Raw genomic sequence first — 16875 nt, forward strand, 5'->3', positions numbered from 1 at the left:
CCCTAAGGATCTCCCCTCACTTCAGGTCATGGAGCTTTACTTACTAAACTGTCACAATGCAGAACCTCTGGTTGGGCTCCCCATCCCTGAATAGTGAGCCTGGCTGCTTTGTTTGCCCCACTCAGGGTCCTCAGCAAGGAGTTCCCAGGTGCCCATGATGGAATCTTTTATATTCCAAAGTAATTTTTCTAGCATGTCTCAGCCAAGGAAAGAGGGAACAGGTTTTTTTTAAATCCAGATTGAATGTCTAGGAGAGCATCCTCTAGATATATGTTATTTGTGGATAGGAGCCACATCTGACTCATATCAGAGCCCAGAAGCTGTCCAGGCCTCATAGGGATCACTCTGGTGAGTGTTTGGAAAATAAGAGATGACAGGAAGTAGAGAGAGGTGGCATGAGAAGACCTTGTCCTAGGCCCTAGGGATCAACTATGTTTTTCCAGCAAAAGTGGTAGATTCACATGGCTGCCTCCCCTACTCCCCATCTCTCCTCAGGTCAAACTTGTCCTAGGCCAGGAGGAACTGAGGCTGCAGACCCCATCAGAGATGCTGCTGAGTGACTCCGTCCTCCACACAGTGGGGCTAACAATGTCAGGTGGCTGGGCCTGGTTGTCAGTCGATGGGCACCTCAACACGTCAGCCCCAGTCACAGGGGGGCCTCTGAAGGTCCCCTATGGGCTCTTTGTGGGGGGCACTGGAAGCCTGGGCCTGCCCTACTTGAGGGGAACCAGCCGACCTCTGAGGGGTTGCCTCCATGCAGCCACCCTCAATGGCCACAGCCTCCTTCAGCCACTAACCCCAGATGTGCATGAGGGCTGTGCTGAAGAGTTTTCTGCTGGTGACGATGTGGCCCTGGGCTTCTCTGGGCCCCACTCACTGGCAGCCTTCCCTCCTTGGAGCACTCGGGATGAAGGCACCCTGGAGTTTACGCTCATCACAAGGAGCCAGCAGGCACCCCTGGCCTTCCAGGCAGGTGGTCAGCATGGGCAATTCATCTACTTGGATATATTTGAGGGCCACCTGCGAGCTGTGGTGGAGAAAGGCAAGGGCACTGTGTTGCTCCACAATGGTGTGCCTGTGGCCGATGGGCAGCCCCACGAGGTCAGTGTCCACATAGATGCTCACCAGCTGGAAATCTCCGTGGACCAGTACCCAACACGTACTTCCAACCGGGGGGTCCTCAGCTACCTGGAGCCACGTGGCAGTCTTCTCCTTGGGGGCCTAGATGCAGAGGCCTCTCACCACCTCCAGGAACACCGCCTGGGCCTGGCAGTGGGGGCTGTCAGTGTCTCCCTAGTGGGCTGCATGGAGGACCTCAGCATCAATGGCCAGAGGTGGGGGCTCCAGGAGGCCTGGCTGACTCGCAGCATGGTGGCTGGCTGCAGGCCTGAGGAAGATGAATACGAGGAGGATGCTTATGGCCCCTACGAAGTTTTCTCCACCCTGGCACCAGAAGTCTGGCCAGCCATGGAGCTGCCTGAGCCCTGTGTGCCTGAACCCGGGCTGCCTCCTATCTTTGACAATTTCACCCAACTGCTGACCATCAGCCCCTTAGTGGTGGCTGAGGGTGGCACAGCCTGGCTTGAATGGCGGCATGTGCAGCCAACTCTGGACCTGAGAGAGGCTGAGCTGCGCAAATCCCAGGTGCTGTTCAGTGTGAGCCGTGAACCGCGCCACGGCAAGTTAGAGCTGGACATTCCGGGCACGCGGACTCGGCAAATGTTCACTCTCCTAGATGTGGTGAACCGCAAGGCCCGCTTCATCCACAATGGCTCTGAGGACCCCTCCGACCAGCTGGTGCTGGAGGTGTCAGTGACGGCTCAGGGGCCCGTGCCCTCCTGCCTTCGGAGGGGCCAAACTTACCTTCTGCCCATCCAGATAAACCCTGTCAATGATCCGCCCCGTGTCATCTTCCCACATGGCAGCCTCATGGTGATCCTGGAACACACACAGAAGCCACTGGGGCCCGAGGTTTTCCAGGCCTATGACCCAGACTCCACCTGTGAGGGTCTTACCTTCCAGCTCCTGACTACTGGCCCCGTGGAACGCCGAGACAAACCCGGGGAGCCAGCAACTGAGTTCTCCTGCCAGGAACTGGAGGCAGGCAGCCTTGTCTATGTCCACAGTGGCGGGCCTGCCCAGGACCTCATCTTCCGCGTCAGCGATGGGATGCAGGCCAGCTCCCTGGCCACATTGAAGGTGGTGGCTGTCCGGCCAGCCATTCAGATCCGCCACAACACAGGTCTGCGCCTGGCCCAGGGCTCTGCTGCACTGGTCTTGCCCACTAACTTGTCAGTGGAAACAAATGCTGTAGGGCAGGATGTGAGTGTGCTATTCCGAGTCACTGGAGCCCTGCAGTTCGGGGAGCTGCAGAAGCAGGGATCAGGCGGAGCAGAGGGTGCAGAATGGTGGGCCACGCAGGCCTTCCACCAGCGGGACTTGGAACAGGGCCGCGTGAGGTACCTAAGCACCGACCCGCAGCACCATGCTGAGGACATGGTGGAGAGATTGACCTTGGAGGTGCAGGTGGGTCAGGAGACCCTAAGCAATCTGTCCTTCCCAGTGACAATCCAGAGAGCCACCGTGTGGCTGCTGCGACTGGAGCCACTGCACACTCAGAACACCCGGCAAGAGGCCCTTACCACAGCCCACTTGGAGGCCACCCTGGAGGAGGCAGGCCTAAGCCCCACTGCTTTTCACTATGAAGTAGTTCAGGCCCCCAAGAAAGGTAATCTGCGACTTGAGGGCATGCGGCTATCAGAAGGTCAGGGCTTCACCCAAGATGACCTGCAAGCTGGTAGGGTGACCTACAGGGCCACTGCACGTGCCTCAGAGGTGGTTGAGGATGTCTTCCATTTCCGTGTCACAGCTCCGCCACACTTCTCCCCACTCTACGCCTTCCCCATCCATATTGGTGGTGACCCAGATGCTCCTGTCCTCACCAATGTTCTCCTCTCAGTCCCTGAAGGTGGTGAGGCTATCCTCTCCGCTGACCACCTCTTCGTCAAGAGTCTCAACAATGCCAGCTATCTCTACGAGGTCATGGAGCAGCCCCGCCATGGGAGGTTGGCATGGCAGGGAACACAAGACAAGGCCATCATGGTGACATCCTTTACCAATGAGGACCTGCTGCTTGGCCGGCTGGTGTACCAGCATGATGACTCTGAGACCACAGAAGATGACATCCCATTTGTAGCCACCCGCCAGGGGGAGGGCAGCGGTGGCATGGCCTGGGAGGAGGTACGTGGTGTCTTCCGAGTGGCCATCCAGCCCGTGAATGACCACGCCCCCGTGCAGACCATCAGCCGCATCTTCCATGTAGCCCGGGGTGGGCAGCGACTACTCACTACAGATGATGTGGCTTTCAGTGATGCCGACTCTGGCTTTACTGATGCCCAACTGGTGCTGACCCGCAAGGACCTCCTCTTTGGCAGTATTGTGGCTGTGGATGACCCCATGCAGCCCATCTACCGCTTTACTCAGGAGGACCTCAGGAAGAAGCGAGTACTATTCGTGCACTCTGGGGCTGACCGCGGCTGGATCCAGCTACAGGTGTCTGATGGGCAGCACCAGGCCACTACACTGCTTGAAGTGCAGGCCTCAGAGCCCTACCTCCGTGTGGTCAATAACTCTAGTCTTGTGGTCCCTCAAGGAGGCCAGGGCACCATCGACACAGTTGTACTCCACCTGGACACCAACCTAGACATCCGCAGTGGGGATGAGGTTCACTATCATGTCACAGCTGGTCCACACTGGGGGCAGCTGCTCCGGGCAGGCCAGCCAGCCACAGCCTTCTTTCAGCAGGATCTGCTGAATGGAGTAGTTCTCTACAGCCACAACGGCAGCCTCAGCCCCCATGACACCCTGGCCTTCTCTGTGGATGCAGGGCCTATGCACACAGATGCCACCCTACAAGTGACCATTGCCTTAGAGGGGCCACTGGCCCCACTGCACCTGGTCCAGCACAAGAAGGTCTATGTCTTCCAAGGAGAGGCAGCTAAGATCAGCAAGGATCAGCTGGAGGTAAAGGGCTGGGGGATGAGCAGCATTTGGGCCTTCATGCTGTGCGTGCTTGGATGTTTCTGGTATGCCTGTGGTGGCTTCTGGGTCAGGTGTGTGTACATGCCTTGGGTATGCTCCTGTACATATCCATGTTGTGTTACCAAGAGTTTCTGGGGGATTTGTTGTACATAAAGCTACCTGTGCATTGTGTGTACCTCCACATGTTATGTGCATATGTGTACGTGCGTGGTTAACCATGCATGTTTCTGGACCCCTCTCCTGCCACAATATCTCTGAAGTTGAGCCTAAGAATCTATATTATAGTAACAATAAGTTCTTTGGAGGGTTTTCTTGGACACAAATTTTGAGGACTACAGGCCTTGGAGACAGACTTAGCTGGTCCTCAGGCTCCCATGTCCTCAGCTCTTTTCCCAGACCTCAGACCAGGACTCCTGGTCTGAAGAGAGCTGCTGAACCCCTGAGAACCTCCCAGAGCAACCACAGGCCTCCCAGCAGGCCCACTGACTTGCTTTGTGATTCTCAGGCCAGTCTCTTGCCGTTTCTGGACCTTATTCTCCTACACTGTCAATTTCTGAGCCCCTGTGGTTCTGGCTCTCTGGGCTTTTGTCAGAATGTGATTATATATATATATATATATATAGGGCATCAGGCTGTCTTTGCCCTGGAGGAGGCAGCATCTGAGCCAGGCTTTGAAGAATCTGGGGTTTCAATTAGCAGGAAATGGGGGGGGGGGGACCATATTACAGGCAGAGAGACAAGTCCAGGCAAAGACACAGAATCCAGGATGTGAACTTGGGGGTTGACAATCAGATGAGGGAGCACCTAGCAGTCCTTGATCTGGTCAGGGTCTGCAAGTTCCATGGAGCCTATAGTGTCTTAGTGTCTGTGCCTCAAAAAGAATGGGGCGCTCTCTGGTGGTAAGAAGTGATAATAGTGGGGGCAGGGCAGCGTGTGTGTGTGTGTGTGTGTGTGTGTGTGTGTGTGTGTTACATGTGGGATGATTGTGTGTCTTTATTCACACGTCAGTATTTGGTAAAATTATGTGTCTATGTCATTGAATCTGAGGATGTATAATTGTCTACATCTCAGGGAGTATGTCTCAGAGGTCATGACGACCTCCCCTGTGCCTGTGGTGAGTCCCTGTGACCCTCTGTTAACCAGGCAGCCCAGGAGACAGTGCCACCCGCAGACATTGTGTTCTCAGTGAAGACCCCACCAAGTGCTGGCTACCTGGTGATGTTGCCTCACGCCACCCCTGCAGCCGAGCCGCCCAGCTTGAATCCCGTGCAGAGCTTCTCTCAGGAGGCCGTGGATGAGGGCAGGGTCCTGTACCTGCATTCCCGCCCTGAGTTCTGGAGTGATACCTTCTCCCTGGATGTGGCCTCAGGCCTGGGTGCTCCCCTCAAGGGTATTCACATGGAGCTGGAGGTGCTAACCACGACCATCCCACTGGAGGCACAGAACTTCAGTGTCCCCGAGGGTGGCACCTGCACCCTGGCCCCTCCGCTGCTCCGCATCACTGGGCCCTACTTTCCCATGCTGCCAGGCCTTGTTCTGCAGGTGTTAGAGTCACCCCAGCACGGGTCCCTGCGGAGAGAAGAAGACCCTCAAAACAGGACCCTCAGCACCTTCTCCTGGAGAGAGGTATGCTGGCAGGGAGGTCCCAGGGGTACAGTCCAGTTCTGGGGGCAGAGTGAAGGAGCTTAGGGGTGCCCAGACTGGGGGTGTGAAGAGAGGAGACATGGAGCCCATCTGTATGGAGCATGTTTGCTTCAGATGCCTTACCTCATTCCTTCTTTACCAGGTAGATAGAAATGACGATCCCATTTCCTTCACTCCTTCATTCCTTTATTCGGGGAGAAAGGGCTGTCTACGCCTGCAGAAACTGAAGTGCTGAGGGACTCAGGCTCCTCCCCCACCCAAGGGCAGGGCAGAAAGGGTGCTGAGCCTGACCTCCAGCCCTGGGCTGGCCTGCAGGTGGAAGAACAGCTGATCCACTATGTTCATGACGGGAGCGAGACACAGACAGACAGCTTCATCCTAGTGGCTAATGCCTCAGAGTTGGACCGCCAGAGCCATCCCATATCCTTTGCCATCACCATCCTGCCTGTCAACGACCAACCCCCTGTCCTCACCACAAACACAGGCCTGCAGGTAAGAGCATTCTAGAACCACCTCCCGCCCCTGAGAAAGACCAAAGCTTCCCCCTCTCTTTGGCCTCAGTTTCCTCCCCTTTAAAATAGGGACAATGTCACATGCCTCACTAGGTTGTTGGGAAGAGGGAAGAGCTATTGCACTAAAAATAGAGCACAGGTGTGAGGTTTTCTTCTTGGAAAATTGTTAAGTGCAGGAGGCAAACTTGAGAATGGCCACACTTGGCACTGCTCTTTCCTGAGCTCACTTTCAACAGAAGTGTTTTTCTATGGCTTAGGACCAGAATTCCTGAAGAAATTCTTTTAAGCACTTAAGGATGGACTCCAGGTGAGGAGCCATTAAGCTTCCACCCTCAGCAAGTAAATTTCACAGTTTGGCTCCCCAAGTCCCTGCCCTCACATGGAGCACAGCAGTGGTGCCCCATGTGAGGGCAGAGGGGGAAGTTGAAGCCCAGACAGATGACAAAACTTCTCTTTGGTCTCAAAACTAGTGGAACAGAAAGGGTGTGGCTTCACCCAGCAAGGCAGCGGTGGACAGGGTGTAGACTCCGGGTCAGCAGGAGGCATGGGAGGCTTCGAAAGAGGCTGTCTGTGACATGAGCACTGGGCATTTTTGTGGTATAGGATGTGCATTGGGGAGCATCTCAGTGGTAGGGAGACCAGCAAAAAGTGGGGTATATGCTAAGGGCTGTCCCCCTACCAACCCTCCACCTCCCAACCCCCTCCCTTAGGGAAGTCAGGTAGTGCTATGTGGGAGCTCAGCCACCAGGTGGTGCTGTCCACTGTGTTCATGCCAGGAGCCTCCAACCATAGTGGCCTTCCTTCTAGAGCTCTGGCAGGCGTCAGCTGGGGCTGGGGAGGGAGTCCAGGCATCCCAGAGACCTCAGCTCTCTGGGTTTGGAAACCCTTCCCTAATACTGCTCACAAGTTGTTGAGCCAGCAGGACATGTAACAGGACTCTGGGAATGAGCCAAACCCGGTTTGGCTCAATGAATAGAGCATCGGCTTGGGGACTGAAAGGTCCCGGGTTCAATTCCGGTCAAGGGCATGTACCTTGGTTGCAGGCATATCCCCAGTAGGGGGTATGCAAGAGGCAGCTGATCGATGACTCTCTCTCTCATCGATGTTTCTAACTCTCTATCTCTCTCCCTTCCTCTCTACACAAAAATCAATAAAATATATTAAATAAAATAAAAAATAAAAAAACAGGACTCTGGGAATGGGATCCTGCCGTGCTGGCAGGTAGGAGGGCTGAGAGAGGTTCCCCTTCGCTCTGAGCATAGGGAGTGGTAGTCCACATCCAGCAGGCCTCACCACCCACTGAGGCTTGTGACTGCCCTATTCCCAGTGCTGCTTCAGTGCTTCAAGGTGGTGGCCAACCATCAGCCTCTCCAGCTGTCCCTGCCTCCCATCCCCTCCTTCACCTGGAAGGGGAAACCATTTCTAAATATCCTGGGCAGGCAAAAATTACTGCTCTCAGTCCCTGCCTCCCAGACTCACTATGGAGGGTCTGAGGGAGACCTCTGCCCTGCCGGTGAGACAACCAGATTAAGCAGTGCTGTTGGCCAGGCTTGGAGGGTTCTGGGGTTGAGAAGCCTATGAGAGTAAGAGCTGGAAGCTTCCTGAGGTAGAGGGACATGAGCTGTCCTTGAGGAACAGTCAAGATTAGGGCAAATGGGAGCAGGAAGCCTGGGCATGGGGTCCCTGGGGAAACAGAGAAAAGTAAATAGGGTGGGACCATTTGTGCAGATGAGCCCAGAATGGCCATTGGTGGGCGCAGAACCTTCACAGGCCTGTGTCCCCAGATGTGGGAGGGGGGCACTGTGCCCATCCCTGTGACAGCCCTTAAGGGCACAGACGGCGATTCAGAGCCCGAGGACCTGGTCTACACCATCGAGCAGCCCAGCAATGGACGAGTAGTGCTGCAGCCGACACTGGGCACCGAGGCCCACAGCTTCACACAGGCCCAGCTGGACAGTGGGCTTGTGCTGTTCTCACACAGAGGTGGGTGCTTAGATGTGGGGACACCCTGAGGACAGGGTACCAGCATGGACCAGTGATACCCAATTCCACATCTGCACTCAGGAGCCCTGGATGGAGGCTTCCACTTCAGCCTCTCTGATGGCAAGCACACTTCCCCTGGACACTTCTTCCACGTGATGGCCCAGAAGCAGCCGCTTCTTTCACTGGAGGGCAGCCGAACGCTAACTGTCTGCCCAGGTGAGTCTGCCAAATGTGGGTGGCACATCAGGGTTAAGCTGCCTCTCCAGAAGTCACAGGCCTTGCCCTGGCCTTTGGTCTGAGTCTGACAGCCCTTTTTGCCTCTCATAGGATCTGTCCAGCCGCTTAGCAGCAAGAACATGAGAGCCAGTTCCAGCACAGGCACAGACCCTCACCATCTGCTCTATTGGGTGGTGCAGGGCCCCCAGCTTGGCCGGCTGTTCCACACCCAGCAGGGCAGCACTGGGGAGGCCCTGATGAACTTCACTCAGGCTGAGGTAAGGGCTCAACTCTCTACAGCCACATCTCAGGGGACCCACTCCACCATGGGCACACGTGGATACTGGTACCAGACCCAGCATAGTTGGCAGCACATTCCCTAAACCTCCTCTGATCCAGGCCATGCATGCCTTGCTCTCTAGGAGCCACTGGGCCCTTAAGGCAAATGGGACTTAGTGCTCCATGATGAGAAAGAAGGATGCAAGAGGTCAAGTTGACAGGGGCTCAGAACAGGGATCAGGTCCTGGGACTTGGCTTCCAGAAGGAAAATGAAGTTGGACCCTAGGAGCTAGAAAGTGTGCACTGAGGGGGGGAAGGGGGAGGAGAGACACTAATACACTCCAGTGGCTGGTGAGGGGCAGTGTTTGGTTCAGGGGATGGAGTTTGAGATGAAGGCAGCCTTGAATGGAGGCTTCCCATGGGCAATTTGGGCCTATGGACAGATGTATGAGCTTGGGTCTCAGGTCAGGAGCCAGCAAGAAACAGAGTGGGTCCTGGGAGCACGAGAGTGGACAGAAGGCAGCTGAGTAGGTCCAGTGGGGAGTAGAGCTGCCATCTGTCCATCACTGCAGTTTCAGGACATGGCTGTCCTAAAACACAGCAGAGGCTAACAGTAAACACTCAGACTACAGGGCTGGTGGGATCACAGAGCTCTGTGCTAACAGTACCAGTACCAGCAGCCATCACTTAACACCTCTTCTATGTGCAAGAGGTGCCAGGGAAGCCTTGGTTCTCCCAAAGGCAGGGCAGGTAGGGAGCTTTTAGGCCTCAGGAAAGGAGAGTCTTTAATGGTGATAGGAAAGATTTATTGGGTCTCTCATATCAACATCCACTAGGCCTGGGTTCTTGGTTCTCTTGGAGCCCTGGCTTCTGCTATGGCCCTCTTCCTGCCCCTCCCTATAATGAAATAGTCAGTAGCCCGGAGGCTGCAGCAGCTGTGCACCTGAGTCCCTCGGAGTCTTTGTCATCAGATACCCTGGAGTGGGAGGGAATGGACTAGGCCTCCTGAGCCCTGCCCTCACCCTACAGTGCTTCTCCCCACATCCCAGTAATCTGAAGGACCAGGTTGAACAGTCAACAGGGGGTGGGCTGGCAGTGCCATGCAGAGGAGCATGGCAGAGACCCATCTGCCCTTGGGGAAGGGGACTGGGGAGGACTTGGTGATATCTGACATCACCACTGCCCCACAATACTCTGAGCTGGGTTTGTCAGGGAACAGGCGTCCCATTTTGCAGATAAGAAATCTGAAGGTCACAGAGGTCAGATGATGTTCTTCAGAGCACATGGCTAGTAAGAAGCAAAGTAGGATTGTGCCTTCTGACTGTTAGAGGACACTATCTTCTTTCCCTAGAGGACACTGCTTGCTCCCAGAGCTCGGGGACCCTCTCCACTCTGCCTGTGATCTCCCCCACCCTCAACCAGACCCCTCCCATGCAAGATGCTCTTATACCCAGGCATTCAGCCTCCCACCTCTACTCCCAGGGGTCCTCATTTCCTTCCTGCCCACCCTTCAGCCTAGGCCAATGGTCACATCTGGCTGTCCTTGCAGGCCATATCTGGCCAACAGCTTGCACAATGCACTTAATATTTTTTAATTAATGGTCAACCTACAACCTTAAGAAGATTTCAATAAATAAAAACACACTAATTTTCAGTTTTTTAAAAGACCTGTGTTCCCTCTTGCAGCAACCAGCTGAGAAGCCACCACCCCTTTAAATAGGCTGTGCTCTCCAGTCATCACAACCCTTCTCTCCTAAAGTCTCCCACGCCAATCAGTTTCCATGCACAAGTCCTTTTTTTCTGAGTGAATGAAAATAGTTTTGTGTCTTCTAAAAGAAGAAACAAAAGATAAGCCAAGAGAACACGTTGGGATCAGAATGGGGGAGGAACTTCTTTATGGAAATGAAGAATATGCCTGGTGTTTAACATGCAGACAGCCCTAGCAAGCCACAGGTTGGCTGGACTGGACTTGCTAAGGAAAGGAGGTCATAGGAGAGGTTGAAAGAGTAATGGGGTCACAATGAGGTCTCTGTAGTCAAATGATAAGCTATTGCACAATCTGAGCAAGAGTAACATGACCTTACTTTTTAAAGGCTCATTCTGGTTTTTGTATTAAGAACAAAATGTAGGGGGAGGGGAGCAGGGGCCAAAGCAGGCCATGGTTAGGAGAGCTATCACCATAATCCAGGCCAGAGATGATGGTGTGTGGGAAGAGGAGGGAAGTCAGGGACGATGCCAGAGTTTGGCCTGAGCCATTGGAAGAACAGAACGGCTATCTTCCGCTCTGGGAGGCTGGAAAGGGGAGCAGGGCAGGGGTCTGCATGGTGCATGCAGAGTTTGAGATGTCCACTATACATCCCCAAGAAGCTGCCAAGAACGTAGATAGATACGAGAGGCTGGGATTCCAGAGAGAGCAGTCTGGGTAGGAGATACACATAGGGGGATCATCACATAGCTGGCATTGAGGACTGAATGGGAGCAGGTGGGGCCTGCCTGTAGATGGAGAAGAATCTCAAGGCAAAGTCATAGATGTTGGGGAGAACAGAAGGGACCAAAAGAGTCTGTGAAGAAGCAACTACTAAGGTAGGAAGAAAACCAAGACAAGGGGCCATCCTGGAAAAGGTTGCATTAGAGAAAGGGATGCTCACATATGGCATCCAAAGCGAGATGAGGCCTGACAACCCACCATTGGATCTAACAACACGGAGGCCACTAGTGCCCCTGGCCAGAATAGGAGCAGAGTCTGGGTGGAGTACACTTTGAACATCATGGGGGAGTGTGGGCTATTTTTTTCTTTTTTAAAATATATTTTTATTTATTTCAGAGAGGAAGGGAAAGAAAAAGAGAGATAGAAACATCAGTGAGTGGAAAGAATCATTGATCAGCTGCCTCCCCTAAATCCCCTACTGGGGATCAAGCTCACAACCCAGGCATGTGCCCTGACCAGGAATCGAACATGACCTCCTGGACTCAACCACTGAGCCACGCCAGCTGGGCAGCGTAAGCTATTCTTTTGCAGTTTGCTACAAAGAACAGCAAGAGGAAGGTGGCAAATGTTTATGTGAAAAGTGAATCAAGTTTTTTTCTTTAAGGTGGAAGAAAGAATAATATGGCTGCATAATGATGGGAATGAACCATTTGGGACAAAATTGACACCATACGGGGTGAAGGGGGGGAGAAGGTAAAAGAGGAAAGTACTCAGTAGGCAAGAGGGGCAGGGATCAGGGCAAAGAGGAAAGACCTCTGTTGGGAGAAGTAAGGTAGAATATTGCTTTCACCAGAGGCTCAGAGAAGAGAGTTGCCCAAGATGGCAAAGCCTGGGTCTGCCATATGGCTGCCTAGTGGTGGCCCCTGAGACAGTGAGAGTGCACATTACAGACACAGAGGCAGGCATAACTGGGAGAGCCTAGAATGAGGCTAGGAGGCTACCACCATAATCCAGGGATGGTCTGAGGGAGGTGCCAGCCTGGGAGGGGACTGCTGGGCTGGACCTGCCTTGTTCCAACAGACGTGGTCTCCCACAGGTATATGCCGGGAATGTTCTATATGAGCACAAGATGCCTGCTGAGCCCTTCTGGGAGGCCCATGACACTCTGAAGCTCCGTCTGACCTCACCTCCTGCCCCTGATGTAGCCACCACCCTTGCTGTGACTGTATCTTTTGAGGCTGCCTGTCCCCAGCGCCCCAGCCGTCTCTGGAGGAACAAAGGTGACAGTATGATAGGCTGGCAAAGTTAGGAAGACACTAGGAAAGGCCCAGAGAAAAGTGGACTCAAGACCAGGGTCAGGCCCCAGGACCTGGGATGTTATAGGGAGGGTGGACAGATAGAGAGGCTTTGAGGTCAGAGGGGAGACATGGTCCTTGTTCCTCCTGAGAACTGTGAACTCCATCCTGGAGTACCTGGTCTGAATGGGGCGGCGAACCTTGCCTTGGGCGCCCCAGCTTGAGAGTCCATGGCTCTTCCCTCAGTGGACTGAACCTTCATAGCCTGTGTTTTACCCACAGGTCTCTGGGTCTCCAAAGGCCAGCGGGCCAAGATTACCAGGGCTGCCCTTGACGCCTCCAACCTCCTGGCCAGTGTTTTGTCATCTCAGCGCCCAGAGCACGATGTGCTGTTCCAGGTCACGCAGTTCCCTGCCTGGGGCCAGCTGCTGCTGTCTGAGGAGCCCCTCCATGCTGGGCAGCCCCACTTCCTGCAGTCCCAGCTGGCCTCAGGGCAGTTGGTGTATGCCCATGGTGGCAGGGGCACTCAGCCAGATAGCTTCCACTTTCATGCCCACCTCCAACGGAAGGCAGGGGCCTCCTTGGCAGGACCCCAAACTTCAGAGGCCTTCACCATCACGGTACGAGATGTGAATGAGGGGCCACCTCTGCCACAGGCCTCCATTCCACTCCAGCTCACCCGCGGCTCCCGCGCCTCAATCTCCAGAGCCCAGCTGAGTGTGGTGGACCCAGACTCAGCTCCTGAGGAGATCGAGTTCAAGGTGCAACAAGCACCCCACAATGGCTTCCTGAGCCTGGCAGGGGCCAGTGCGGGCCCTGTGAGGAGCTTCACACAGGGCGATGTGGATGCAGGGCGGCTGTCCTTCGTGGCCAATGGGAGCAGTGTGGCAGGCATCTTCCAGCTGAGTGTGTCTGACGGGGCCAGTCCACCCGTGTCCATGTCCCTGGCCGTGGACGTCTTGCCATCCACCATTGAGGTGCAGCCGCAGGCACCCCTAGAGGTGCCCCAAGCCTTAGGGCATTCCTCACTGAGCCGGCAGCAGCTTTGGGTGGTTTCAGATCAGGAGGAACCAGACGCCACATACCACCTCACCCAGGGGCCTCAGTATGGGCATCTCCTGGTGGGAGGGCATCCGGCCACAGCCTTCAGCCAGGTCCAGGTAGACCAGGGTGAGGTGGTCTTTACTTTCACCAACTTCTCCTCCTCTCACGACCACTTCAGTGTCCTGGCACTGGCCAGAGGTGCCAATACATCAGCCACAGTGAATGTCACTGTGAGGGCTCTGCTGCATATGTGGGCAGGTGGTCCGTGGCCCCAGGGTGCCACCCTACGCCTGGATTCCACCATCCTAGATGCAGGTGAGTTGGCCAACCACACAGGCAGTGTACCCTGTTTCCGGCTCCTGGTAGGACCCCGGCATGGCCGTGTGGTCCGTATGCCCAGGGACGGCCAACCTGTGGAGCAATTCACACAGCAGGACCTTGAGGATGGAAAGCTTGGGCTGGAGGTAGGCAGGCCAGAGAGGAGGTCCCCTGGCCCCGCAGGTGACAGTCTCACTCTTGAGCTGTGGGCAAGAGGTGTCCCACCTGCTGTGGCCTCGCTGGACTTTGCCACTGAGCCCTACAATGCAGCCCAGTCCTACAGCGTGGCCCTGCTTAGTCTCCCTGAGGCTGCTCAGACAGAAGCAGGGAGACCAGAGAGCAGCCCTCCAACTGGTGAGCCACGGCCAACAGCCTCCAGCCCCGTGCCACCTGTGGCCAGAGGGGGCTTCCTGGGCTTCCTCGAGGACAACATGTTCAGTGTCATCATCCCCGTGTGTCTGATCCTCCTGCTCCTGGCACTCATCTTGCCCCTGCTCTTCTATCTCCGCAAACGCAATAAGACAGGCAAGCACCATGTTCAGGTGCTGACAGCCAAGCCCCGCAACGGCCTGGCTGAAGACACGGAGACCTTCCGCAAGGTGGAGCCAGGCCAGACCATCCCACTCACAGCTGTGCCTGGCCAGAGACCCCCACCAGGGGGCCATCAGGACCCAGAGCTTCTGCAGTTCTGCCGGACATCCAACCCTGCCCTCAAAAATGGCCAGTACTGGGTATAAGGACTGTCCTGAGCCCAGACGCTGACAGGACAGGGACAGGCTTGCTCAGGCCCAGGCCTCATTGCTCTCATGCCCTGATACTGTCTGAGTGTCCACAAGAGGACCTGAAGACACCAGGGATGGAGGGTGCTGGGAGGAAATTTCAGGGGTCTGGGTCAGAGTGGAATCAAGAACTGGGATCTCCCCAGCTCACTCCATGCCTAGAGAACTACAAGGAGCCAAGGACAGAGGCAGGCTTGGGGAGTCAGTCCCCTGCCCTGGAGCTAGTTTAGGCTATCAAAACCAGAGCAACCTCTTACATGGGTCAGGACTCTGGGTACTGGGTCTGTGACCTCAGGTGAGTCACCCCTAACCTTCTTAAGGGCAAGGCAAAAAAAGGAAAGGGAGGGGGAGGCAAGGTTCCTAGGTGGTCCCTCCAAGTCAGGCCTCCCCTTGTCTCTGCCCCAGGGTTGAGAGAAAAATGTTTCCCCCTCATCTTTTAGGAAAATGGTATTTCCTGGAGCTGAGGAAGAGAGACCCCTCCACCCTCTGGAAGGCAGAAGCCAGTAGAATATGCTCAGAGTGCAAGGTGGGCGGGTTGCTCTGGGGATGGGTTTATTTAAGGGAGATTGCAAGGAAAGTATTTAACATGGTGCTGAGCCAGCCCAGATTGACAGAGTCCCTGGCAGTGTGAGATGGAGGAGGGTCTGGGGCCGGTTCTTTACCACCTGTATGGGATGAGGGCTAAGCAAGCATGCATGTGTGGCCCTGCAACAGGTTGGGCTGGGGAGCATGCGGGGTCTGAGGCCATGGGCACTATAATGCCTGTGCTCCCTGAGGACTAGAGGGCAGGCAGTTTGGGACACTTGGCTCCAGGGGACCTGGATAAACGGTGCTTCAGAGGTTCTGGACAGCTGTGTGTTGTTTGTCTGACTGCACTGGGTCTTTGTCCACACCAGCCTGCACTGCCCTGGTCCCCAAAGCCAGCAGGGTGGCCAAGGTCACAGAAGCCCCAAACCTCCCCTCCTGGAACCAGATCTCTGCTTCTTCTGTGGGATGGGGCCGAAGCCCTTTGGTTTAGTACATGTGGGCTAGGCCCTCTCCAAAGAGCTTAACGCAAAAAAGGAAACCAAGAGATATTCAGCGTCCATATCTAGATGTCTTAGCCTGAGTTTTGGCTTCCACAGACCTATCCCTCTCCACCTACCTCTCAAGAGGTTGGAGCACCAACGTTGAGGAGAGTAAGGGAGACATGAGGACCCAAGACTGGGACCCTGGTGACGATGGGAAAGTTGAGACACTACCACTTCAGACACCTGCCCTCAGCTCCATGGAGATATTCACAAGGAAGGTTTCTACTGGCCTTCACCTTCCACAAGAGGATTATGGGTGTTCCTCAAAAGCTGAGTAAGCAGCAAGGATTCTGCAAGCTGTTTCTGTGTGTGGCCCAAAGGGTTATCATTTGATTAGGGGTGGGTTAGAGACACAGGGTCTCCAGAAGGCCCCTAAGGAGTTCCTGAGGAGCCACCACCCTCTGGTCCTTTCCATTTGGAGGGTCTCCCAGAGTTGGGGGAAATGGGTCCTCTTAAGAAGCATGAGAGGTGTCTGAGTTCTGGAGTAGGGGGGAAGATGCTTGAGCACAGCCAGATTGGGAGTGGAGAGCCCCAACCAGCCTTTGGCTGCTGGCCTGTGTTTGAGTCACCTCTTCCCTGTGCCTCAACACTTGTAACATCTAAACCAGAAACTAGAGCACGAGAAAAGATCTCTTCCTCCTCACTGGCTGCCCTGGACCACCCCTCCTTCTGGTGTCTTTACATCCAGCCACCTGGATCCTCTTCACTCTCTCAGAAGGCCCAGCCAGCTCTTGTTGCCACAGGGAAAGCTTGTCCTATAGGATAGCCAGGACCCATAGGTGGGGACCCCCCACAGAGACCCCTTTGTATCCAGAGCTCTAATCCTGGTCTGATTTCCTGGTCTCTTCAGCACCCTCCAGGCCAGCCTCAAGCAGGGCCCTGCCAAGAGTGTCTCTATGCCACACCCCATGCTTTGCTTTGCTTCTCCCAGAAACCCAGGGATGGATGCTCAGGGCCCTGATATTTGGGGCCAAGTATCCACCCAGAGCAACCAATTTCCCTAGAACTGTAAGCCAGGGTTGCTGACATCTTCCTCTGGGCCCTGAAGGTTATAGATCTTAAAGGGATAAAGGTACCAGGGCAGCCCCCCCAGAGTTCTCTGGTTGGCCTCTTGTTCGTGGCCATTCATGTGAGTGAGTCCTGGCACGTGAGTGGAACAGGAATGGGAACCAGACCTAAGGACCCCTCTCTCCAAAGTTCTTGGCTCACTGCAAGAGCTCTCAGGTAACACCATCCCCAGGTAGTTATTGCTATGATTAGTCAGGT

The 16875-nt window shown here is 55.0% G+C and overlaps 2 protein-coding genes across 3 annotated transcripts in view; one reads left to right on the plus strand and one right to left on the minus strand.

The window, feature by feature from the left end:
- Positions 1-15537, plus strand: part of CSPG4 (chondroitin sulfate proteoglycan 4) — a 36299-nt gene extending 20762 nt beyond the window's left edge. For both annotated transcript variants that reach the window (XM_036454626.2, XM_036454635.2), the window contains 8 exons: positions 496-4023; positions 5185-5667; positions 6001-6177; positions 7982-8180; positions 8262-8396; positions 8508-8674; positions 12200-12383; positions 12681-15537. In XM_036454626.2, coding sequence (XP_036310519.1) covers positions 496-4023; positions 5185-5667; positions 6001-6177; positions 7982-8180; positions 8262-8396; positions 8508-8674; positions 12200-12383; positions 12681-14497 — 6690 coding nt within the window. In that variant the 3' untranslated portion in view covers positions 14498-15537. The remainder of the gene's footprint in view (positions 1-495; positions 4024-5184; positions 5668-6000; positions 6178-7981; positions 8181-8261; positions 8397-8507; positions 8675-12199; positions 12384-12680) is intronic.
- Positions 1-16875, minus strand: part of PEAK1 (pseudopodium enriched atypical kinase 1) — a 715824-nt gene that overhangs the window by 674040 nt on the left and 24909 nt on the right. The window lies entirely within an intron of this gene.

This window comes from Pipistrellus kuhlii, unplaced genomic scaffold (genome assembly GCF_014108245.1).
Source record: "Pipistrellus kuhlii isolate mPipKuh1 unplaced genomic scaffold, mPipKuh1.p scaffold_m20_p_1, whole genome shotgun sequence".
NCBI classification, from domain to species: Eukaryota; Metazoa; Chordata; class Mammalia; order Chiroptera; family Vespertilionidae; genus Pipistrellus; species Pipistrellus kuhlii.